The sequence below is a fragment of the Drosophila rhopaloa genome, unplaced genomic scaffold, assembly GCF_018152115.1.
Source record: "Drosophila rhopaloa isolate 14029-0021.01 unplaced genomic scaffold, ASM1815211v1 contig_2, whole genome shotgun sequence".
NCBI classification, from domain to species: Eukaryota; Metazoa; Arthropoda; class Insecta; order Diptera; family Drosophilidae; genus Drosophila; species Drosophila rhopaloa.
Genome location: NW_025335083.1, coordinates 11,172,513 through 11,197,337, shown reverse-complemented (window position 1 = coordinate 11,197,337; position 24,825 = coordinate 11,172,513). Strand labels below are relative to the sequence as shown.

At 38.9% G+C, this 24,825-nt stretch overlaps 1 protein-coding gene across 1 annotated transcript; it reads right to left on the bottom strand.

Moving 5' to 3' along the window:
• Positions 1 to 26: 26 nt before the first annotated feature.
• Positions 27 to 24,028, bottom strand: LOC108049515 (insulin gene enhancer protein isl-1). The gene is made up of 9 exons (XM_044459740.1): positions 23,441 to 24,028; positions 6,974 to 7,163; positions 5,769 to 5,899; positions 5,464 to 5,652; positions 3,243 to 3,363; positions 2,692 to 2,854; positions 2,417 to 2,632; positions 1,586 to 1,814; positions 27 to 1,522 (listed from the first exon to the last, which is right to left on the bottom strand). Exons 1-9 carry the CDS (start codon positions 23,577 to 23,579, stop codon positions 1,290 to 1,292), a joined length of 1,611 nt encoding a protein of 536 aa, XP_044315675.1. The 5' UTR covers positions 23,580 to 24,028; the 3' UTR covers positions 27 to 1,289.
• Between the last annotated feature and the right edge of the window lie 797 nt (positions 24,029 to 24,825).

Here is a 24,825-nt window from a genome sequence, read left to right as displayed (position 1 = left end):
ATAAATTAAACACATCATTATTTATGTTATTTTGCGTGTTGTTTTTTTGCTGTTTTATTTTCGTTTGTAATTTCATTTAAACATTTTCTATAGTTACTAAAATTACTTATGCACTGTTTATTATTAATATTAGTTAAATATTATTGAAAATACATTAGTTGTTTTACGAAACAGTTTATAAACATCCTTGGTACATTTCGGTTTCTCTCTCTTTCCTTCCCGCTGCCGGATTTGTTGTCTTCCTCATCTTATAATGCATTTCGGAAATGTTTAAAAACTAACAAATAAGTCTAGATTTAGTTACAGTTTTTCTTTCTCACTTACATTTCTTGCATTTATTTATTTATAATAATTTTGTGTTTCTTTTGCCATACAATTTACGAACTTAGACGTAGATGCTTTTGTTGTTGTTAATTCGATTTACAAGTTTGCCAAGTGCGCCTTTATAGTTTATCGCTACCCCTCGGATTCTGCATCCCATATAATACACACGAGTCAGTTTCTCTTTTTGTTTTTGAATGCTTACGATCGCTTCTTCTTTTTTTTGCATTTTGAATGAAAATATATTTTTTTTATTATTCATATATAAAAGTTATTTACAAATTTATGTTTAATGAAATTCCCTACTTGATGCGAAGTAACTGTTTTCCTTTTGTTATCATAATTTTTGTTTTTCGAGTCAAAAATTATTCGTAAAACTTTTCAAGTGTGTGAGCATTTTCGTTTAGCTTATTTTAATTTAATTTTTTCATGTTTTCATTTTGCAACTCAACAACAAAAGTGTATGTTACATAACGAAATGTGCAACTGAGCCAGAGCCAGAGCCAGATTATCCCCAAAAATGCCAACGGCCTACAGACTATTTTTTGGCACCGAATCAAACAGAATAAAATTAAATTTACAGAATACAAATGAGTAGAATAAAAAAACAGGGGCAAAAACCATTGCACTTCCCCAAATACGGTCGAACTTTCCTAACAGGATTAAATGATTGGGAAAATAAATGTTTAAAATACAATTTAAACTATTCGTAATCTTAATATGACTTTTAAACGAGAACAATTTTACAAATCAAATAAAACACCAAAATTATTGTTTTTAAATGCTTGACAAGATTTAAACCATTTTTCCCTAAAACAAAGTTGTAAAGTTTTGCAAAATCATAATTTTTATGGAGATAACGTTTGAATGATTTGAATTTTCCGTATGACATAGATTCAAGTTAGTGAGGTTCGACTGTAGCTCCTACCGCGCCGACTTCCTGCCACGCCCCCGCACGCCCCCTTTTTTTAGAGCACCGCATGCGAGGCCGGAGAAGCGGAGCCGGTTACCTTTTGGAGCATTTGCATGAGCTGCTCGGTGGCCGACTGATTGGCCACCACTCCCACGCCCAGGCCCAGAACACCTGCACCACCACCACATCCCCCACCACCCCCTGCTCCAACACCCGATGGCGGCGAGGAGATCGATGTGCCCGCCGAGGCCGAGGAAGAGGACGACGGGGTCAGCGCCAGCTTGGATTCTGGGAGCAACAAAAGAAGCTGGATTAGATTCGGTTCGATTGTCTACGGACTGCCCTGCATACTGTCATCGCTCTCCAGGTAGGTGACGTAGGAGTCGGTGCTGTCCGGATGGTGGTGAGAGGTGATCCCGGAGTCCAGGCTGCTGCCTCCGGGCTGTTGGTTCGGCTGCTGGTTCTGGTGGTTGTGCGGTCCGCCAGGAGGCGGTGGGTGCTGGTGGGGAGGTCCTTGTCCCGGATGCGAGTGCGGATGCGGCGGCAGGATGGGCATCCCGTTCAGGTCGTAGCCATGCATCTGCGGGAGAAAGAGGAGAAAAGGGGTAAATATAAGTGGGTGTCTTTTGGTTACCATTAAACAATTACCTCAAACTTATTTAAATTTAATTTCAATGATTTATATTGAGCCTTTTTCGCAAAAACAATTTCCTTTTTGCCATATTCATTTTAAAAAGTCGAGTCTTTTGTTGTAAAATTGGTTTACCTTTTGCCATTAATCAAAACTTGATTTCGTAGCTTTTAATTTTAATAACCAAATTTCAAAGATGTTTTGTTAGAAACAACTCAACAACTCATTCATACCCATTCATCATCGTCACAAAAAGTTCATTGATACATATTTCTAAGCATATTTCTAATAATTTTATTCCTCACGTATATATAATGAACCTTAACCAGTTTTCAATTGTGTAAAGTATTAATATACAAGACGTAGTCGAAATCTAGTTTGTATTTCTGATTCGCTTTAAAAGCAAAATAAACCAGTTGCTGATTAAGATAAAAAAATGTTTATTTAGTTAGCAATGCCACTATTCTATTGTAAAACTAGGGGTTTATAAGGTAATCCACTTATTCCCTTAATCCTTATTATACCTTTAAAAAGAGGCTATTTATCCTTACCTGATTGACCAGCTGCTGAAATGCGGGCGTGTGTGTATTGATCGCTCCATTGCTGTCGAGATCGGCGTGCAGGGCGAAGTCGCTTAAGGCTTTCCACGGCGGTTGATATGTCTGCACATCCAGACCCTGGAGATTCAGAGGGGAGTCGTGTCTGACTGGGGAACTGGCGATCATGGGGATGCCCTGCATGGCGCCATAGCCCAACTTGCGACCCTCCTGCGAAGGCGGGATCAAATTAGATTTGCAAAGCCATATGTAGAGGGGCTATTGTTTACCTTCTCCTGTTGCATTTGCAGCTTCATCTGAATGGTCTTCTTTTTGTCCTTGCAGCGCTTGTTTTGGAACCATACGCGGATGACTCGCGGGGACAGGCTCGTCATCTCCACCAGCTGCTCCTTCATGAGCGCATCAGGTCGCGGATTAGCATTGTAGCAGGTTCTGAAATAAATGAACGTTTAGTTTACTATTAAAAAACCTTCATTTAGTTAACTATTTCCGAAATAGGTAATCTTTTTTCCCTGGTGTATATAAGTTACTAATTACTTTTCTTCGGAAACATTACTTTTTATTGTTACTTTCTTTAAATTTTGCCTTAATTGTTTTTTTTAAATCTGTTTTTACATAAGCAATATTAAGTGGTAGCTCTATGTATATTGAGAAAACATTGAATATTACTACATTGTTTATTATGGTTTAGTTAGCTAACTTTAGTAAAAGGTTTTAAAAAAGGTTTTTTATACATTATAATTTTAAAAACATGTTTTCTTTACAGTAGCGCCTAACCACCTTTAATAGTATTCCCATTTCTTGGGCAGAGATTACTCACCTGAGCGTATGCAGCTGTTTCTCATTAAGCACGGTCCGAACTCGCGTTGGCTTGCCATCCGAAGGCCCCGAGGGTCGCTTTTCCCTAATACTTTTGTGTGAGCCCGATTCGCTGCCAGAATCTGCATGGAAATGGTAAATGGTAAATGGTAAATAGAAAGGTACAGAGATATTCCATCAATTCGTTTGCTATTTTTGGCAGAAAATAAACCCTTTGAAGTGCCGTTGGGTAGATTGCTCGCATGCTCTCGACTTTCCTGCTTCTATTTTATTCTATTTCTGGGCGACGAGTACAATTGCACCCAAAAATATCGCCAAATGCGGAGAATTCGGTATTGGTAGATCAAAGGCGCACGTGTTTCCCTATTGCCATCGATCTCTGGTAATTAAGTCGTGTCTCACAACCCCCGAAACAAGGCGTTATCTAGATGTTGATCGTACAGATCGATCGGTGATTTCTATCGGGGCGGTGTGGTTCAATTGAAGGAGTTTTCTCACTCATTCATTTCCTATCGAGAGTTGCAAGTTGGCAAAAACTCTTAACAATATTGGCCTTATTTTTCCCAGTGTTTTGTTTCAGGTATACAAAAATATTAATTTGCTTACGGTTGAAATGCAAGTGATAAACAAATCAGAGAATTGTGTTTTTCGAAGGTATTTCGCTCATAATGAGGCAGTCAATTTTTGCCAAATCTCCCACAGAAATTAACATATTTTTCCCAGTGCCGAACTTCAAAGAGTCGCGACCGCTGCGGTTTGGCAAACACTCGATCAGACTGCATGCCGTTTTCGAGTTGAACACAAACAAACAATCCGGCAAGTGGAACTATGAATGGTGCGCTATGCGACTGCCTGATTGATCATACGACCCGTCGATCCGTCGATCGAAGTCAGTCAAACAAAAGTCCAATTCCCAAGAAGTTGCTTGTCAATGTTTGCCCGCTTGAACGCATCGATGCAATGTGGAGTTTTTGTTTGCCCTGGCAGCTAGTTTTTTTTTTTTTTGTATTTTTTATTTCGAACCCTTTGCAAAATGAGTGTGGAGGGAGGAGGGAGGAGGGGGGGGGGAGGACCGCCACACACGTTTGGCATCCATCGTTTGACATCGCCGCCACATGTTGATAAGGTGACTCCAACTCCAACTCCATTCCCTCGCTTTTCTCCGTTCTGGTTAAACAATGAGATTATGTTGACGATATGGTTTGACAATTGTCGTACATTGTTTGACGTTTGCCGATTTCTATTGACTCTACTATCACTTACAAGGATGTAACGCTGTTTTTCTAAGAACAAAACACGAGCACAGCGCTTTTGTGCCATGCCGAACTGTGTGCTTATTTGTAGCCCATAGTCGCAGCTCCATTCCCGTTTCCATTCACAGAACCAGACCAATTTGGGCTAATTAGGATTGGCAATCTTTTCGGTGGAAGGCGAGTGGAAAAGGCGGAGGAAATGGGGGACCGAATGGGTTGACTTTTCGCCTGGGGAATTCAAATGGTCGATAGTGGAAATGGCTGGCGACTTTGTAGCTCCATAAAATATGGGACACAGTTGCAAATGTTGCAAGTAAGAACCCGTAAAGCTAAACTCGGCAAACAAGTTCCAAGTCACTAACTATGTCTTTATTTATGGCTGGAATTTATTTTTTCTTAAACCGTTTACGAATTTATAACATTATTTTCATTATCAAGATATTAAATAAATTATTTTTCTTTAAGCCAGATTTAATTCTGCTTTCTACCGCAAAGAATATATGGTGTAAATTATATCAGCTTCAGAATATTTAAAGAGTAGAATTTCCATGAAAACTAAACTTGTAAATTTAGGTTTTAAAGTAATATGAAATATTTTATGAATATCTTTAATTAAGTAAGTAGTAAGATAATGATTGGAAGACTTTTGGACTTTAATCTCATCCAAGAACAAAATATATCAAGTTACTTTCTGCTGATGAATCATATACTTGGCAACAAAGATAGCTAACTATATAGAAGAACCCAGGCAAACTAACCATAAACTATTTAGTTACACTGTCAACTCAAAGGGCAAACAAAAGTAGTACTTTGGGGCACGAGGAACATCCCCAACTTGAAGAGCCCTCGATGAATGGTTGTTATAGTGAATAAACAAATGCGAAACCCTCCGAGAGCAAGTCCCAAATAATATACCCCACTCGAGGCACCTCTCAATGGGTTAAATCAAGGGCCAAAAGCGACACTCACCTGACATTGAACCCAATTCGCTGGAATGGTTGTTATTGCTAAGGTTGGTGTTGTTGTTGTTACTACTGCTAATATTGTTGTTGCTCTCCACCGACGAAGAAGTGAGGCTGCTCTGCGACGATTTCTCCAGCACATCGTGATCCTCCTTGCAATATAAAGCTCCGGCATCGCGTAACGCGAATTCATCACCTAAAATTCCAGGTAAACATTCAGTTATTTGATGGGTAAATAAGGCATATGGGGGTGGGGGGAACGTAAGGGGGAACGGGGGTGGTGTTATGATATTAAATAAATAATAAACTCACCTGGCAGCAATTGTCGCGCACACGCGGAGCATCGAAAACACTCGATGTGAAAGATTTTCGTTTTGGCCCGCATTACAAAATCATTTTTGCTGAAGGAGTTGCCGCATTTATCACATTTTGTACCAAATAACCTGGAAATATTTTAAATGAAATAACATTGTAGAGTATGGTAAAATAAAAATAATTATTCAAATTAAAAAGTGAATCATGCTTTTTCTTATACATTGCTTGCTATTTAAACTTAAACGCTTAATCGCAATTATAATAAAAATAATTGTATTTTTATCTGAAACTAAACTATCCAAATATCGAAATAAATTTCATAATAGGTATTGCTACTGATTATATTTAAATCTATCCAAGTATAAATATAATCCAATACGTTTTCGTTAAATGTAAACCACAACAGCCCCTCCAAATGATTCTTTTTTTGAATTTAACAAAAAGAGATGCCAAAAATTGAATGAAGATCCCATGATTAGTGCGTGTAAACAGCCTTGAATGAGTTCACCAGCGGGAGATTTTCAGAAGGGGGTGTTCGCCGAGCTCGTTTATGGCTATAAAATAAAATTCTTTTGTCAGCGCCGACATCGATGACTGAGGCGAGTGTTCATCAATCATCTGAGCGTGCATTGTGTGTGTGCTTGTGGAAAAGTGTTAATTTATAGCTTTGCACGTGTTAATCAATTATTCAAAGATTTGCATGGCAAATAGTTGCGACTTTGGTCGCCGGTCGCCGGCTTTACGATGGCAAAACAAAAAAGACCCAAACACGGTTTTTATTGCACGTCATACATTTAGCGATGATGAAACCCAAAGTCTCCGGCTACTGGACCAGCTGTTGATTAGAACATGGTATTTGCCTTTTTGTGTTGGCATCAGCGGGCTAATTGGCTGGGCTAACAAGCCTGGTCTAAACGTTTGCCGGACGCTACAATTGGAAATGAAAAGGCCAAGCGCATGACATGGAGTGTGTGCCTAGGGTTGAGCAAATAGCTTTCAAATCGCTTTGGTTGAGTGGAAATTAGATAATGTCTCTTCCGAAATTCCAGGGGTTTCCTCGAATCTAATTTTTATATTCTAGTTGCAATGGCTACGATTGAGGCGTGGAGCGAGAGCAAATAATATTGTATTTGGCTCAAATACTTCTGGTTCTCAATAACGTTTTAAATATATTATTTTTTTGAATGATCCTTTAAACTCACCTAACATAATCACGCTTGCAGTAGGTTTTGCCATCGCGCACAAAACACGTACAGCTTTCGTCCAGAAATTGCCTGCACTCCTGGCATTTCAGACACGCCGCATGCCACTCGAGATCGGGGGCAACGCGCAAGATATACTGATCGTGGATCTGGCCGCCACAGCCAACGCAGTGAGATAGGCGTTGTTTTTCTGCAAGAATAAATAAAGAAAATTAGTACCAACATTTCAAGAATATTATAATAATTTTAATATGACAATACAACAATATGTAAAATTGGCCAGAAAAAAAGTTACATGTTCTCAAGCTTTCAAAAATGTTTATACATGTGTTTTTAAAACCCAATTTCACAAATATCAATTCATTAGAAGTAAGTAGGAAAAAGTTATTATTTTTTAAGATATACAAAATCATATATTTTTCCCAATTCAACTTAGAAGTGCTTATTTTGTAACGTTTTGTTTTTTTTACTCTACCTCAGAAATAAAAGCTTGATATCAATATAAAATAAATCTGTATTTGCCGACGGCAATAGTAAACAAAAGTTACAACGACTAACTAACTTGTTTCTCTAAAAACTTTTCCACCTTATTTTAATTTGCTTGGCTCTGCAGTTTTTTTATTTTTTGGCACAAACTTAAATTCATTTTGCCAATTATGCCTTTGGAAACGTAAACAAATAGCAAGTGAGACAGCAAAGACGGCGCTAATTAACAAACTGTTATCAAATAATCCGAGTTTTCCCTGCTTTCCCTGTTTACCCAAGTGCCGCACTCTCCAAAGTCCGGACTCCAATGGCAAAACTTTTACTGCCAAAAAGTTTCTCCCTTTTGCGGATGGGTCTTCGGCGTTTTTCTGGGGGAAAACATTTGAAAAATTCATAAATCCTGGCCAAGCCAAGTGAAACGCAGCAACCATTTTCAAGTATTTAAGTTGAACATTTTCCCTCCACTTGGTCTCGTGCTTTATTTCTTTTTATTCGGCAAAACTTTGGCTGGCAAAGGAATGAGGAAAAAATCAATGCAATCATTGCCACATTATGTACAGGCCACACCCACCCCGCCCCCCATTTTCCGACTATGTGCTGCTGTAATCCTTGGCAGGGAGGCAACAAAAAAATAGGAAAACTTTTTCCCGGCTGCTGTTGAAAAATTAAGAAAAACTTTGACGCGCGTTTAGCACGTTTTAAATGTTTCGTTGCCCCACACACACACACACACATATATATTCGGAAAACAGAAAAAAATCGCAAACACACACATTTGTGCTCAGATAAAATCTGTATCTGTTGCCTTGCTTGTATCTTTGTATCTTTAAACGTGGCCGCGTATCTGTGTGTTTCTTTTTTTTTTTGGGGAGTGGTTAGGGGCGGTGAGGGGCGTTGAGGGGCGCTGAGGGGGCGGGGCTGGGGGCCCAGGGTGTGTGTATGTATCTTGCGTATCTTTCGCACTCGCTGTAGCTACACATGAATTATTTATAAAGGCGGAGCAGACAAGTTGCTGCTGCCGTTGTTGTTCTTATTGTTGCCGTATATTCTTTTCCTTACTTTTTCGCCAATTTTTGTAGGTTTATATTTTTTCCCATACTCTTTAACTGGGCAATGAGAAGTTGGCAAGCTGGGAACCATTTAAATCAGTGATAATTGTTAGTTCATTTATATGCTTCTTTAACAATTCAATTAAAAATTATATTTGCATTACTCTGCATTTTTGACTTTTCAGCTAATGTACCCCAATTATTATCAATACCTTTGTATTCATAATTTTGTATACATTTACGATTTATTGATTTAATAGGGACTTTAGTACGATTAAAAAATTTAAAATGTTGAAAAATGTAAATACTAAATAAATTATATTTTGAAAATAAATTATTTTTGACTTAAAGAAATCTTTTTTACTCATTAATATGTGTATTAAAGCTTCTTGTAAACTATAAAATCTTCAACAAATCTAAGTAACTTCTATAGACCAAAAATTATATTTAATTGTGGCTTGAGGATTTATTGGAAGAGTATTTTTAAGCTGCTTTCAATATCTTTGGAAGAAAAGCCATCGTACTTGGCTTGTATTTGTTGCTTTTCAAGCTCCAAGTACTTGGGACTCGGATTCGGATTCAGACAGGCGAACAAACTGACAGCTGGACGGAATGAGAGACTGACAAAGGGACGGACGGACAGCCGGCATTTACTTCCATGTTTCAGCCTCCAATTGCTACGAGTCTTTTTCTTTTTTTTTCTCAACTTGGGGGCATGTGCGCCTCGTTCTTGTTTTTCTTTGTAAGTTTTCGCCTTCAAAATACTGCTATATAATGCTACCCTACATGGACATGTGTGTGCGCGTGTTTTTGGGGAGCCACCATTTTTGCCATTATTTTTTTTTTTTGGCAGTTTCTTTTGTTGTGCGTTCCTTCGACCGAGTATTTTTTTTTTCCTTTTTTGGTTTTTGTGTGAATTTCTGACATTTCGCATTTATTTGTATGTGTGTGTGAGATTTTGGGATCTATGTGTGCGGAGAGACAGGGATTGGAGCTTCTGTTGCCTTAATGATCCTGCGCAGTTCGTTTTCATTTTTCTTTTGGCACCCACACAGACACACGCACTCACACAGCCGCAGCCATTATGGCTGTAATGGGAATTTAAGCGCAACTCCTGCGCCTGTGTGTTGCTTTTCCGTTTGGGGGGGTTTTTCCGCTTTTGTGGCGTATCTTTTGCATGTTATGTTGCCATTTTGTTGGCTCCCCAACACCCACTACCCACCACCACCCATACACCCACTCAATGCCTTCCCCTTTTTTCCTCAGGGTTGACGCGTCGCGGTTGTTTTTTTTTAATGTTTTTTTTTTTGGGACTTTTCGGTGCGGCACACATTGGACCAAAATGCAATTTTGTCTCGTGTTGTCGTCTATGAATTTTTCGACTGTGTCGGCGGTTTCTCTTGGTGAGTGAAATGGGGGGGGTTAAGGTGGGGCACAGGGGTGTTAATGCGTGGTAAAGGGGCTGCGGCACATGCGGCAATTGCGGCTTTTTCACTTTTAACGAGGAAAACGCTTCGCAAGCTGCGTGTTTCCCATTTTTGCCTGTCACTTCGCTTCTGTTTCTTCCTCATTCATTCAGTTTTTAGCTCATTTTTTTCGCACTCTATATCTTTTCCATTTAAATAACGAAACATTTTCCATGACTCTATGCCAGCACTTGATCTTGGTGGGCATGTTCACGTTTTTATGCTGAAAGGTGTTCGAGTTTCTAATGGCCGCACCTTTTTGGCCATTGCTCTTGACCTCCGGCACCTTTATGTGAGTTGCACATGATGTAATTGTTTGGCGATCGAAAAAACCATGTTCGGCATTGTCGTGGAGGTTCTGTGGGAATCCAAGCAGCTGGTTTCTAACTGGGTTTCTTGGGTTTGGCCCGACTTTTCTTAAATAAAAAGGGATTTTTAAATGGGGTGCAACGATTCCCTTAAAGGTGAGGAGAATTTAAAAAAATGGAATGTTTTAAAGACATCCCATATGCCTTTTTGTTACATCTGCAGTAATACATTAAATGTAGATACATATATTTTTAAGACAGGCATTTTATTTACGGTCATTTCTGTGTATTAACTTTATATACATTTTTTCCCAAAAGTTTGGTTAAAAAAATCTTTAAAGTTTTCAACTTCTTAATGCCAAAAATGTAAGAAGTGGTAATTTTTATTACCTTTTAGTTTAATTTCCAACCCAGAGTCTTGACTTTTGTTTAAAGTCAAGCTAAAGGCATCGTGAGCAATTAAAAGTATCTTTAAGGTACTTTTATCTAAATTACACGAGTAACGTTTCGTGTCTGTGATGGATTGATAGAAGTGGCTGGGCTTTGATTTGAACTTGATCTATTGATCTCCGGGAAATTGATGGCTGAGCAATAAACATATCAAGGAATTCGTGCCAAGAAACGCCCACCGAGAAGTGAGTTGAAGATAGTAAGTGGATGTATCTCAGTCCTCCGCTCGTTCTCTATCTCTCTCTCTCGCTCCCTCCCAGCTACCCATCTCTTTCGCTGGCCCTTATCAATGTCGGCAATCTTTCAAAGGCCACAAAAAAGGGGGGCTGAAAATGAGGGAACAAGTAAAATTGCAGTCAAATCAACTCGGGCTACTTCACAGATACAGATACAACCGCACGCACGCTCACAGATACAGATACATTGCAATGGCTGCCCAGCATCTTCGCTTTACTTTTTTTTTTTAGTTTTTTTTCCTTACTGCTGTTGCTGTTGCTCGACAAGGGGCAACATGCAAAATGCAAAGCATCGATAAGATACGTTTTGGCCAAGCTCTCCACTCTCGGCCACAAACGCAAATGAGGGGCGAAAAATTATGGAAGCTCCGCCGGATATGGGCGCGATTTCAAAAGCCACTACTGTTTGCGTCTTTGCGAGGGGGAAGGGGCGGGGCAGTGGGGCAGTCGGGGCAGCGGAGGGTTAAGGGCACCCTTTGATTTATGGCATATTTGTTATAAGGTAAATACAAAGCGCAGTCACACAGCGAGTATCGCTTTTTAGTGGGATAGCAAGTGCCGCTTCTTTTTTCGGATTTAACTAGGAATTTCACATGATCATAAACGTTGTGCGGACTACACAGAAAAAAAGTACGTCTCGATTTGATATCTAGACAGATCTATATCTTTTTGTTATTTATATATGCAAGATTTAGAAACATTTTTGATGATGATTAATTTTAATTAATTACAGTTTTCAAATATATATATATATATATATACAATCGTAATTGCATAAGAAATTAACATGAAAAAACTATGTTAAAAGGCAATATTTAACTTAAACTTTTTTTAAAATTAAAAACACATTTGAAAAATATCTATCCATAATATATATTTCAAAATCAGTAACTTGTTTTCTGTTTAAAGGACTTAAAGAGGGGTTAACAAGAGGGGAGCAGACAGAGCGTGATTTCTTGGAAAATTTGTCATTTTTCCGGGAAGCCGTTGCGGGATTTTTTTACGAGTTGAAGTTGAGGTTCATTCATTTCTCGCTTGTTTTCTTTTTTGGTTACCTGTGAAACGATTTAAAAAATTAATGATGACAGGCAACGAGGACGAAACTTCGGAACACGTGCCCCTCTGGATGTTCACTTATTTTTTCCTTTTTTTTTCTCCTCTGGCTGGACAATTCGAATTCACATTTTGACAGACTCATCAATTTTGTAGATACGAAAGCGAGAGCAGGAGAGGAGAAAGAGAGGTGCGGGCGGGGCTTTTGGCCACTGATTAGGCCATGTTTTGTTGGCCGGGCTATTGTCTTTCGAGCGTGGGCTGGACAATCCCTGGTTTTGCCTCTCACTCCTCCGACTTCAAAGGAAGTATTGCGGTCTGTGATTTGTTTGTCCCCGAGACTTTGATACCTTCAATTGTGTCTGCAGTTTTGGGAATTTTGCATCTCTGCCTCTGACTTAAGTTGGCTTAATTAAGTGCAGTTGTGCAGTTCCTTTGACAATGGACAACATTATCCTAATATAGCCTTTGGGCAAAAGTTAGACATGGGAAAAAGCCCAAAATCCCCCACTGAGTTATCTCGATCGATATTTAGTGTGTCTATCTTTCTCTTTCAGTCTGGGTACGAATTTGCCTAATTAATTACACAAATCACAAAACCAAAAGGGGTTAATAGAAGCCGAGTTTCGAATTTGTTTTGGGGGAGGTCTAAAACAAGGCAGCAAACTCAGTTTACACTAGATTGTTAAGGGAAGATAAGTAGGAGGAATGTGTTGCATACGCAACTGCACGATTTTATAAAGCGATTAAGATTTAAGTTCTAATTTCTAAAACAACTAACATAAATAGCTTACAAGTTAGGGTTATTAGTTGAAAGGGAAGAGCTTAATAGTGGAAGTTGATTGGTGTTTATAATAATGACAGAAGTTGTTGTGCATTTAAGAATATCTTTGGTAAGAAACAATGCGTCTCACTTAAACTAATCGTAATGTATTTATGTTTTTCTTAATTATTTCCAAAACAAAATGATGGAATATTTTTATTTAGCTACTCTCCTTCTTTTAGGGGAGGTACATTTTTGATGTGTTTTCTGAACTACATTATTCCCTAGAGACACTCAAAGTTCTTTAAAAAATGTAACGGTTATTGTGAGTCTTGTATAATTTAAAGACTTAATTTGTACTATAATATCTATAATGTTTTTTTTACTAAATTAACTTATTTTGCGTGTCACGCAGCCATCACCAATATTGGTATGTGTAACCCAGCAAGCGCAGCCAATAACTGATCAATGCAAACTGACTCTTCTGCTCAAATATGCATATAAAAAAGAATCAACAATGAGGAGACGGAGGGGTTCAGAAAACACACAACCAAAAGAAGCCGCCGCCAGGCAATCACTTTGAAGTGTTTGATTTTCGAATTGGCCGTCGCAGTTAACTGAATACGTCTGTTGTGGCTGCTTTTTGTTTTTGTAGCTGGTGTTGCTGTTGTTGCCGTTGTTGCTGTTGTTGCTGCTGCTGCTGCCGCTATTGGCGGTGGTGTTGGCTGTCGTTTTATTGAAGCCAAATTTGAATACTCGACAAGGGGAGATGCCATCGGTTGCTGGCTGCTGAAGGCGCGACATCAAAGAGTGCCTGGACTCAAAATGGACATGGGCCTGCAACAATTTATGCCACATCCCCAGTCCGACGAGCGAGACAGCGCGATGTTGCTGCCGTGCCTGTGGATGTTGCTGTTGGTGTTGCTGCTGTGTGCTGTTGCATGTTGCATGCCGGCTGAAGAACGGAAATGACCTTTTTTGTGTGTCGGCGGCTGAAAACAAAATGCCGATGTGCCCGAGACTCGAGGCTCAGATCTCGGTTCTCTTCTATACACTCAGAGAAAAAAGTCAAAGACCATCAGGTCCTCGTTCATTGCTATCGGTTAGAACCTAAGTCATTTTAAGCAATACATATTTAACAGATTTATTTAAATGAAAATTGAAGGAGAAATAAAATATTTTAAAGAAATAAGTGATAATTATTCATAAGAAGTCTTATTCGGATTAATATTTTGTTGGTTATTCTATATACCTCGGAACAGAATGGCAAATAAGTTCCAAAAGGTTAAATCTACTTAGTTTCTGTAAATCATACCTTTCTGCATTTGAAGTGATTTTTTTCAGAGTGCATTCTCTTCTCTGTTTTCCCATCTCCCTGCCCCTCTTTGCTGCATGTCCCCGACAGATGACAAGAACCGATAGTGTCTTTTTTTCGTTTGAGCCCCGGCTGCAGCCAGAATCCCAGCGTCTGTGGCTTCTCTTTGGGCCCGGTTAAGTGATGATCATGATGGGTTATTAGGCAGGTTGCGTTGACAACGCATTTGTCTTTCAATGGGGACGCCGACGCAGGATTCTCGGCCAGCGATAAGCGGGCGACATTTATTTATGGTGTTTTAACACAAGGCGCCCCTCTCAGAAAACAAAGTAAAGTATAAAATAAAAAAAAAAAAAAACAACCGCACCTCAGTCAAAGGAGAAAGCCAAGCCGAGCCGTCATTCCAAAGTGTCAAATTAATGTCAGTAATGAACAAAAAAATCTCCTCAAAAATCTGACTTTGATTTGACTGCAATTAAAAAGAGCCGCACACAAAGAAAAATCACTGACAAACAACCACTTGAGAGAAAACGGCGTTTTCCAATGCAGTTTAGCCTTTTTTGGACAAAACGGGTTTATGGTAAACAAATTGGTTAATTCATATGATTGTTGATTTTCCTAGTGACCATTTTAGTATTTTTCGCCAGCTGCGTTTTTGCATTTGTTGCGCATAATTTTGTTTTGGATTTTTTCAACATTCCCATTTGCATATCCATATTTTGCCATTTTAATTTGTCTAATTTTTTATGGCTTTTGGTTTATCATAAATTGCTTTCGGCTTTTGGCTAATTAGAATGTGTGCGATTTGACCACATTTTTGCATTGTTGATGCTGTTTTTGGCTCGCTTTTGTTGCTGCCTTTGGTTTTTTTTTTTTTTTCTTGACGGCTTTTGTGTAAATATTTGACCTGATGCGTGTGAACTTTAACAGTTTTTATGCTTTATTTGTCGCAAATATTGCGCAAACATGACAACACCAAAAGGTGGACTCCTGCCCCTTGTGCCACAACTCCTTCGCCTCCTTCTTAACTCCTTGCCCGGAAATTCTGGTTTTATTTGCCTTTTGGCCAAGTTCTCAGTGTTTTTTTTTTTTTGGTTGTTACTGCGCATGCGTGCACCTTTTGCACTCGAACATTGTCGCCGGTTGTAGTTGTTCTTGTAGTTGTTGAAGGTGTTGTTCTCGCAGTTGTACTTGTTTCTGATCCACCTATTTCTTTTTTTGCGGCACTCGCCATCAATAAAGCCGCTGTTTTGTATTTATTTTGGCTGGTTGGTAAAATTACAGAGAAATTCCTTCCTTAGGTTCTATGGAAATGCAATTCTACATCAAACTTGTATTCATTTTAAAGGTGTAGCAGAATTCCCTAATTTCTTTTTTTTTCAATCAAGATTTTATTAGAAACTGCTTCAAAATACAATAAGTCATGATAATCTAACATAAATATAATATATATTTTTTTTAAATAGAAAAAAAAGGATTATTATTGATTTTTATTCTGGGCTTATTACAATTGACATGTTGATTATAACTTTATGATATTTTTTTATTTCTTCTGCATGTTTGAGAATGCAGAAAAATGCCTAATCCTTTTGTGGTTTTACAACTCCTTCTGACCAAACCCTTTTGCAAATTCCTGCTCCGAACTCCCACATTCGAGGTGTGTCCCAGTCGGGATCGGAATCAATGCCACCCTAGCATATATATCTCTGGGTGGAGCAACATCGCCTCGAAGGCAGCGACGCCGTTATAAAAACTTATGACCTCATTAAAAGACGCCGCCTGCTTTATGGCACTCGAAGATCGAGTTGCCCATTTAACGCGTTGCCTCGACGAGGCCCCTTTTCCCCTCCAAATTGCTGGGGTCCTGTTGCCATAGAGTATTTAAAACCCCGGCCGATTACGCACACGCAACTCCAAAAACAAAAACAAAAAAAAAAGTAAGAAAAGAGGAGAGAAATATCCAAGACCGCCGACCGCCAAAGGCTTCGGGCCCGTGTTCATGCAAATTTTTAACTTCATTTCGGCTTCGTTTTGTTAATTAATTTATATTATTTTATTTGGGTGTCGTATACGCAGACACACACACAAACGCGGCCTGCATCTCTCAGTTTCTCAGTTTCTGTCTCTGTTCCAGTTGGAGAGTAGAGTCTCGAACGACAAATTTATATTTAATGAGCTTCATAAAATTTGAATTTCAAAGGAGCCTTGCACCGCAGCGGCATGTTTCGATACCACAGAGCAGAGATCAGAGAACTGTATAACTGAAGAACTGAAGACCTGAAGACCGGAGATCAATTTGGGCTGCAATCAACGCAACGATTGCAGGTCCGAAGTGGAGGATTGAGAGGATTCCGATTCTGGATCCGATTCTGGATCCGATTCCTGTGCCGACCTGGCTGCGTTCCAATAAATTGCTCGGTTTTATGGCATTTTAAGTAGGCTGCTTTATGGCTCTCCGTCTCTCTTATTCTCACATTCCCTCGACTTTCCCGGTCTAGTTGCGAATCGGGTTTTGGGTCCCGATCCACCAAACCGCATGATTCACTTGCTGATCTGTGTGGTCGGTCGGTCGGGCTGAGAAGATGTATTACCCGTGGCCTACCCACTTTTAGGCGGCGACAAAACGCTCGCCGCCGACTTCCTCATAAATTAAAGAAAAATACAACATTAAGGCGGGCAGTCATTGAGAGATCTGCAAACTCTTCGACTTGTTTGGTCGGTTTTTCAACTTCGCTGGTAGGCAACAATTCAATTTGACATAATGAGCTACATTTTGTTTACAGCACCAATACGCATGGGTGCCAGTTGGATTTATGTAGTGGGAGGAATTAAGATATAATTGGTCTGCGAAGTTTTTTAGATCCATATTCAATAAAAATGGCTAGTCTATATAAATCTATCAATAAAACGATTTTGACTTGAAGCTGACATTAAACGATTTGCAAGTGACTTAACTTTTATGGATTAAGGATAATTGAATTAAGTTTAAGGCCAGGTTACGTGCTTAAATTGCATTAATAGTAAAAAAATCAGGTACAAATTGGATGCAGTTATATATGGTGTTAGAAATATTAAGCTTATATTTCTGTTTGATAAAAATACTTGTATAATTTGAAAGAATGTTTTATTCCTTTCTTTGATTGTTTTTATTAAGTTTGTTTAGTCTGATCGGCCGGCACTTAACTTTAATAAAAATAATTGATTTCATTTTTTTAATAGTTTAATTTTCTAGGCTCAATTTGTTTTTCTTAATTGATTATAATTTACGGCAATTTGTAGTGTTGGCACTAAACTTAAGAATTCTTATTACACAGATATAGTCATATTATTTTATGTGGTCTAATTTGAAGAGTGTTATGATTTCCTCCGTTTGTGGCAACCAACGGTGTTTTTTGGCCGTAAAATAGAGGTAGCAACTTGTTTGGCCTGTTTCCGAGCCTCTTCCCTCTCCCTCGCTCCCCGATAGCCCCGTCTCTTTCTGTCTGGCCGTGTGGCAACATTTCAATTTGACATAATGAGCCGCAAGCCCGAGTTGCAGGTAGAAATGCGACGGCTTAGTCGGGCCATATAGTATTATACCATCCAGTGGGATGGATATGGCATCCCGTCAAAATATTGTCAGGTAACTAACGGTAATTGCGGCTGCGGCTACCGTCTGGCGACGTGTCTGCCTTAAGTCCCGATCCCTAATATCTATATATATATTCGTATATACGATATAATAACCGAAAACGCTGAATGAGTCGCCCCGTGGCGCGACATTCGAAATTGGTCTCGCTCCTCGAGACCGGGATTTGGGATTCATGCACAAGTCTGGAGCTCGACGGGCGGTCCAACCTGTTGAAGTCGGCACTTGACATTAAGTGGAGTGTAGTGCAGTGCAGTGGAGTGGCCCTAAATGAACAAACAAGATGGATCTGGTACGCCCCCTAAATGTAATGGGATATGGCCACTACTACTGGCGCTTCAATTTGATACCAATTTTTTGGCTGGATTATGCAATCTGCTCAAGTGGCGTCTGGGATTCTCGATTCCCAACATCCAACTGACGCCAGCGGCAAGTATTTGAAGTCCTCACTTTATAGATCGCACATAAAAGTTTGTTTTTCTAGGCAGCCTCCACCACCGGTTACTGCGTTCTGTTTTTTAAGGGGTCGTACCTAAGGCTCTTTTTTATTGTCTTTCATGCTTAATTAGTCATTAAAACAAGGGTTATAAAAGTGACACTCATAAAGGCAGCGGCTAGAGTGGGCATGGGTATGGAATGAAGGCAGAATAAAGCTTTAAAAACGACGCCATTAAAGTGGCCACCGCATTGCATGCAACACGCCAAAATGCCACACGGGGGATATATAGTATCCCGGTGTTGCACCTGAGCTGCCACACACTCTGGAATATATTTGTACATATATAGCCGTGCCATATACGTATTTTGGCCAGGTGTCATTTGGCGCAGCGGGTGCTCCACCGAAAATCCCAGCGGGAAATGCAAAACGCTCGCCACTCTTAATGAGCGCCTGGAGAGAGGCACGAGTTTTCCCCCGCACACAATTTCCCGGGCTCCTCCTGTTTTCCTCCTGAGCCTCACGCGATAAACGGGCGTGGCCCGTCAGTTGTTCTTTTATTTTCTGTTTGGTTAACTCCCAACTAATTTTTTGGCCTGCACATTTATCAGTTCTCCGCTTCTCTGGTTTCTCCCTACTGGGTTCTCTCGGCCATTTCCCCAGTTGAAATTTAATATTTTTTTCTCCGGCCGAGCAAACAGTAGCCGCTACTCACCTTGACAAGCTGCTGACACCTTGAATGAACTTTAAAAAAAAATGTGAGAGAGAGAGAAAAAAAAACAACACGAAGAATTTAAAAACAATTTTAATTGCACTTTAATAAGCACACGGCGCGGCTGCTTTAATATGCCCAATTCCATCGGACATTGGGGGGCTTTAAGAATACCTTGAAATGCATTAATTAGGTTAGAGAGCTTCAACTTTAAAAACATTTCAGTTAAATTAAGCACGAAATGGAATATTTTGTATTAAATGAATAGCCTTTTTCGGAGTGAGTACTTTAATCAGGTCGAGGCTTTTGCAATCGCATCGATACTTAAAGTTGCTTCCATTTTCTTTAAAGTGTTCGTTAAAATATAAGTTTAAGACCCTGCTTTTGGGGTCAGCCAAAATTTAAGACATCCATTTTAAATACTTTTTTTTAGCTCAGTACACTCCTTATTTGTTAAAGTGTTTTGAATTTAACCATTTAAAATAATAAACACTTTGGAATGCAAAATTCAATTAAATTAAATTTGTTCAACAGTACATTAGATTTAGTTATTAAAGTATATTAAATTCAGGATTTGTTCGTTTAAAAAATGTAAAATAATTTGATTTCAAACAATATCAGCATTTTGCATGTTTTTAACGAACTTGCTTTCCCATGATTATCACTCCTCTTTATTATTATCGGAGACTCTTTCTTGGCTAATCAGCTAATCAGACCTCCAATATAGCTGTATTTATTCGTCTCATCTGCAAACGGAAATTCCAGGCATAATTCTCTAATTTCTCAAATCAGCGAGCTGTTAATTAATGCAAAAAAGGCCAATCGCTAAACGGAGATGGGAATTTACCTGGACGGAGGCAGGGAGTTGTTTTGATATCTGCCAACTGTCTTCTAGACCAGACTGTGGCACACAGACACAGATTTCAAATGAGGCTGGAAATATCAAGGGCGGGGGACTGGAGGCGACACAAGGCGCAGGCGCACAGCTGTCTTGGGTCCGAAATCTCAGGTACGGGCCAAAACTCCGGCCATAACATAACATATTGATCTAGTGCCGGGGACTGAAGTGCAAAATCAGATAAGCTTTGGGATTTACGTTTCTGTCTGCTCTGCCTTTTGGGTCTTTCGGGCTCAGCTCGGGAATTTATGGATTGCGCCTAAATAACTTTATCACACCCCAAGCAGCGGCAGGGATTCCAAAATAAAACTCACCGGAAACGGGAGGGCTAAAAAATGTCAGCCAGGGACAACAGGAATTTGGATAGGAACCCGTAAAATATAGATAACGTGTGTCTGCCATTGGCAAACTAATGGGTGTGGCCCTCTTCTGACGTCACCAATGCCAAATAGTTTTTAGAAAAGGTTTTTGCTATATTTCAAGCTTAACTTGAAGGGAGCAAAACGATAAACACTGTAAACAGTTTGTTCATACTTCTTATTTGATCTCCAAATTTTTGTTTTATTATGCTGGATACAAAAAAATTCTTATATTTATAACTCTTTAATTATATTCACTGAATTGTTATTAATAATTGCTTAACAAAAGATGTATCGAAAACCAATATTGCTTGACAATTTCAATACATACTAATTTAAGACTTAAGACAAAAATCAAACAAATATTCAATCAATTTTAACTACAAAACTACTAAAATACTACACAAAATCAATACGAAATTCCATAAAAATTCAAACGAAGCACGCTTAGAATGGTCATATAATTAATTTTATGGCACTCTGAACCGAATCTCGTTACGTATACGAAACGTCTTTTCCTTTCACTGAAGTTTTCTATAAATAAACAAGAGATCTGTGATCTATGGCTAACTAACCAGCTTCATCTGAAAGCTCGGTTCCATTCTCTTCGGTCGTTCGCAGACAACTTAACCTTATATGGCCGACTATTGACACTTTACAAATTATTCCAAAAATTATTTCAACTTTTTTTGTGCATTGGCTAAACATTTGCCCAATCAATTTTTCACAATTAACTTTCGAAAGGTTTGGGTTTTCAATTTTGTGTTTATTCATCGATAATACAAATTAACATACGATGAATTGGGGCTGGCGAGCAATTTAAATGGAATTTATATAAATTAGTTTAGGGAACATGTACAAGGCAAAAAGCCGTGCTTCCCCCACTGTTTTTATTCAAATTTTTAGCTAATTGGTAAACTATAAAAACAAAAATCGTTTGGTTTTTATAGCCGCAAATAATTGTCAATTTTTTATGGTCTTCAACATAAAGTTGTACAACTTTATGACCACCGCGAACATGAATAACTGAAACTAGTTCAACGCCCTGATGTATGCAATGATTTTCGATTTAATTTTCAATAGAGCATAGAGAGTAAACAAAAGCTCTGATACTTCAGTTGGGGATTTCTTTTTGTTTCTACTATATTTAATTAATTTAACGACTACTTGAGAAGTTAGCAACGACATGTTGACTGGATGCCTGGGCCTGTGACATGAAAAACTCATTAAAATGTTTACAGCGCTCAAAAAATCAACAAACAAACAAAACTCGCCTCGGAACTGAGTGAGCTAACAAAAGAGAGAGGAGCTGCGAGATACTAGAAGGGAAAACAAAAACTAAAAAATTGTTTTCATTTTAAATATCAACTTGAAATTACAAAAACTCTAACTTTAAGTTTGGTCAGCCAACTCACACACTCAGCAACAGTGTACATAGATAAAGGGGAAAAGTTTTGTGAAAAGTTTTCAAATTAAAATGTTCAGACATTAAATATTTAGCAGCGCTTCACGGCCGACATCTAATTTGAATTTAAATTACAATTACAAAATTGCTATGCAATTTAAATGTTTTGCAGTTGGGTACAAATGCAGATATTGCATTATCCTGCTTCATTTATAATTCAATTTTCCCCGCACCATTGTGTTTGTGCTTATGATTATGATTTTTCATGTTTTCCTCTTTTTTTACGCATTTTTTGTTTGGTTTTTTTTTTGTGTTCTGCGGTTGTTCGTTTGGTTAGACAACTGTCAGCCGAAACATTTGTCACAATTTAGCATACAAAATAAAATTTGAATAAAATATGTTCCTCTTTCTGTCACACACAGGCAGCATTTTTTAATGACACTCTTGGTTTATGAATTCATAAAATGCATTATTGGTTAACAAACTTTTGTCTAGTTAAAAATTTGTCACATTATCGCATGAGATACATTTTTGATCATTTTCAGCTCGCTTTTTTCGGGCAATTGCTTGGTCGCGCTTAATTGCTCAACATTAAAATGTCATTCAACCGTTAATTGGCTTTTATATTATATGTAAAGTGTGCTTAAAATAAAATACGGCTATAATTTAAAGTTATTGCCATACAATAACAACAAATGACAGGTCGAGATTGGGTCTAAGCCCAATTCAAAAGTAGCAGTGATAAGTCGGCTTGCGACTTTTGGTCAAAAAGATTTGGTCTTAAAGATACAACATCAGAAAGTCTTTCAATATACAAAAGTTATTGGCCAATTTGACAACGGAATTGCGTACTAAAAATTATTTATGGATTATTCATTTTTATTATTATAATTTCTTTGTTTTTAATTGTTTATATATCAGCGCATATATTCTTTATCTCGTTATAAGGTTTATTTTTCAACCTTGTCCCCATTTGCAAGTTAAAAAAATTCAAGGCAAGAAAGAGTTCAACGCGTGCCTAACCCTTTTAATGGTTTTCATATAAAAATAACTTCAACCTTCATTACAAATAAACTTGACTAACAGTTCAAGATCTTTAAACTTGGAACCTTTAATTCCAAGCCTTGGTCGCTGATATCTTGTATCTTGCGGCTTAAAAAAATGTTTAATAAATCACCAAAACTAGTTTACAACTATGATTTGGATGCAATCATTTGTTAACACGGCTTTTACTCTTTTTATGGCTTTTTAATGTCTAAAACGGGCTTTCTTCGTGTATTTTCAACATTAACGAATCGAGAAAGTTACAGTTCAGTGACTACACTGGGCTCCACTCTTTTTTAATGACAATTTAATTTGCCAATTTTTATTTTGGGGACTACGACAATAGCCATAAATAAGTCATTAACTGCTTTAAATAGCTTTATTAGCGGTAAATGATTCGACACTCATGCTTGGTCAATGTAATGATATTAATTGGATTTGAAATGGATCGTTGAGAGCTCAAAAATAAATTTTAGTCCGTGGAAAAGTTTTTAAAACAGTTGAAATCGAAATTAAATTGTATGATGCTTTATTTTAATCTCTGAATAGCAGAAAAATTATCATTAAAGGGTAAAAGGTAATCATAATTAACTAAGAGTATTTAAAAACCCAATAGAAATAATAATACAATAGCTTGTAATATATAACAGAGGGAACAATTTACTGAACAGTATAACAATGACAGAATAGTATTTTTAATAAACAATTGTATCAGAAAGGCACAAAGGATTTATCTCCGCACTATAGAATGGTATCCCTTTGTTCTTTTTTGAAGATTTACCCTAGTAAATGACCGTGTTATCTCGAGTATTACATATCTTCAAGGATCGCAAGTAAGCCCCTAGATTCCGGTACTCACTTATCACATCGTGTCCATGACAATCCAAATCCAGGTGATGGTTCATCACCAGCGATGGCTGTAATCCAGTTTGATTGTGGTTGTGATTGTGCAACGGTAGCTGGTGAGCCAAATGGCCACCAATCTCTGCCATTACCATATATTTGGCTGACAGGACACTCGGCGAAGCACACTCGAGATTTCTGTGGGTTAGGGATCTTGAGAGCGAGCGCTTTTTGGGGCCAGACTCAAGAGGTATCCGGCATTGAGCAGGGATATTTGTAAGGCACTTGTACGGTTATTTATTCCATGAAGTTTTCGGTTAATTATTCTCGGTCACTAAGCACTGGGTTTACTGATTATATGGATGTATAAAACTGATCTGTGCACACGCGCGTTTTGTTCGAGGGATTTAAGAGTCTCGTCTTCTCGTCTTCCGAAAAGGCGACGGCAACGGCAACGGCAACGATTCGATGGATGTTCGCGAAACGACGGCTATACTACTATACTATATAGTGGCGATGACGACAACCGACCAACGACGATGTCTGGCGTACAAACATGCTCACTGCACGGAGACTGCTGAACGACTAAACCGGTCGTCGTTTTCCGTGCCGTTCGCCTCGGCCAGCCACTCACCCCGAAATGTATCTTGCAGATACTTCTGTTGGCCAGAGCAGTGCGACTAGATGGTTTTCGAGGGTATGCAGCTGCAACCGGTTCCGAGGTTTTTGTTTTTCGAATAGCCGACTACTACGATATCTGGGGAGTTCGAAACAGGAACAGGTGTTTTTGTCGCACTCGCTCTGTGGCTTGGCTTGCTTTTTTCCGCTCCGTCCTTGTCGCACACTAGTCGCATCTCTTTCCGCCCGACTCGGAGGGCCTTTTCTAAATGGCGGCGAAGCGGGCCAATCGGTTGGGCGGAGTGCGCATGACCGACTCCAGCTGTGAGATCCACAGTCCACAAATGGAGGCAGTCAGGAGGAGCAGGAGGTGGACTCGCATCCTCGCATCCCCGAATCCTCGTCATCCTCGTCTTCCTCTTCCTCCTCCTTTTGTTTTGCCAATTTCGCTTTTGGTTTTCGAAGTTTGTACTACAAAATGGTTGCACTTGTAAGCAAGCGCACCTACCTCTCGTTCACCCCTTTTTCTACCCCCCGGAATATTGTTGTAATGCGCTTGTCGAACTTTTCGGCTATAACCCCCCCGCTCCCTCCTTGGCAACACCCCCTCACCTGTCCCACCTGCCCGTCTTGACTTGGTTCTTGCGGTCTGAAGGCGTCTCGTTTTCGGGTGTGCTACAACATCATAATAATTATTGATCTTTTGATTTTGTCTTCTGGTTTTTCGGGTAACGCTTCAATCTCCGGCTCTGTTGCTCCTTCAAGGCCCTGTTGCAATTTTAA

Excerpts from the sequence above, each read along its gene's own strand:
- LOC108049515 (XM_044459740.1), bottom strand. The coding sequence starts at position 23,579 with ATGGTAATGGCAGAGATTGGTGGCCATTTGGCTCACCAGCTACCGTTG. Across the intron at positions 3,364-5,463 it reads CGAATTGGGTTCAATGTCAG|ATTCTGGCAGCGAATCGGGC; the intron begins GTGAGTGTCGCT and ends ATTTCCATGCAG. Across the intron at positions 2,855-3,242 it reads AAACAGCTGCATACGCTCAG|AACCTGCTACAATGCTAATC; the intron begins GTGAGTAATCTC and ends CATTTATTTCAG.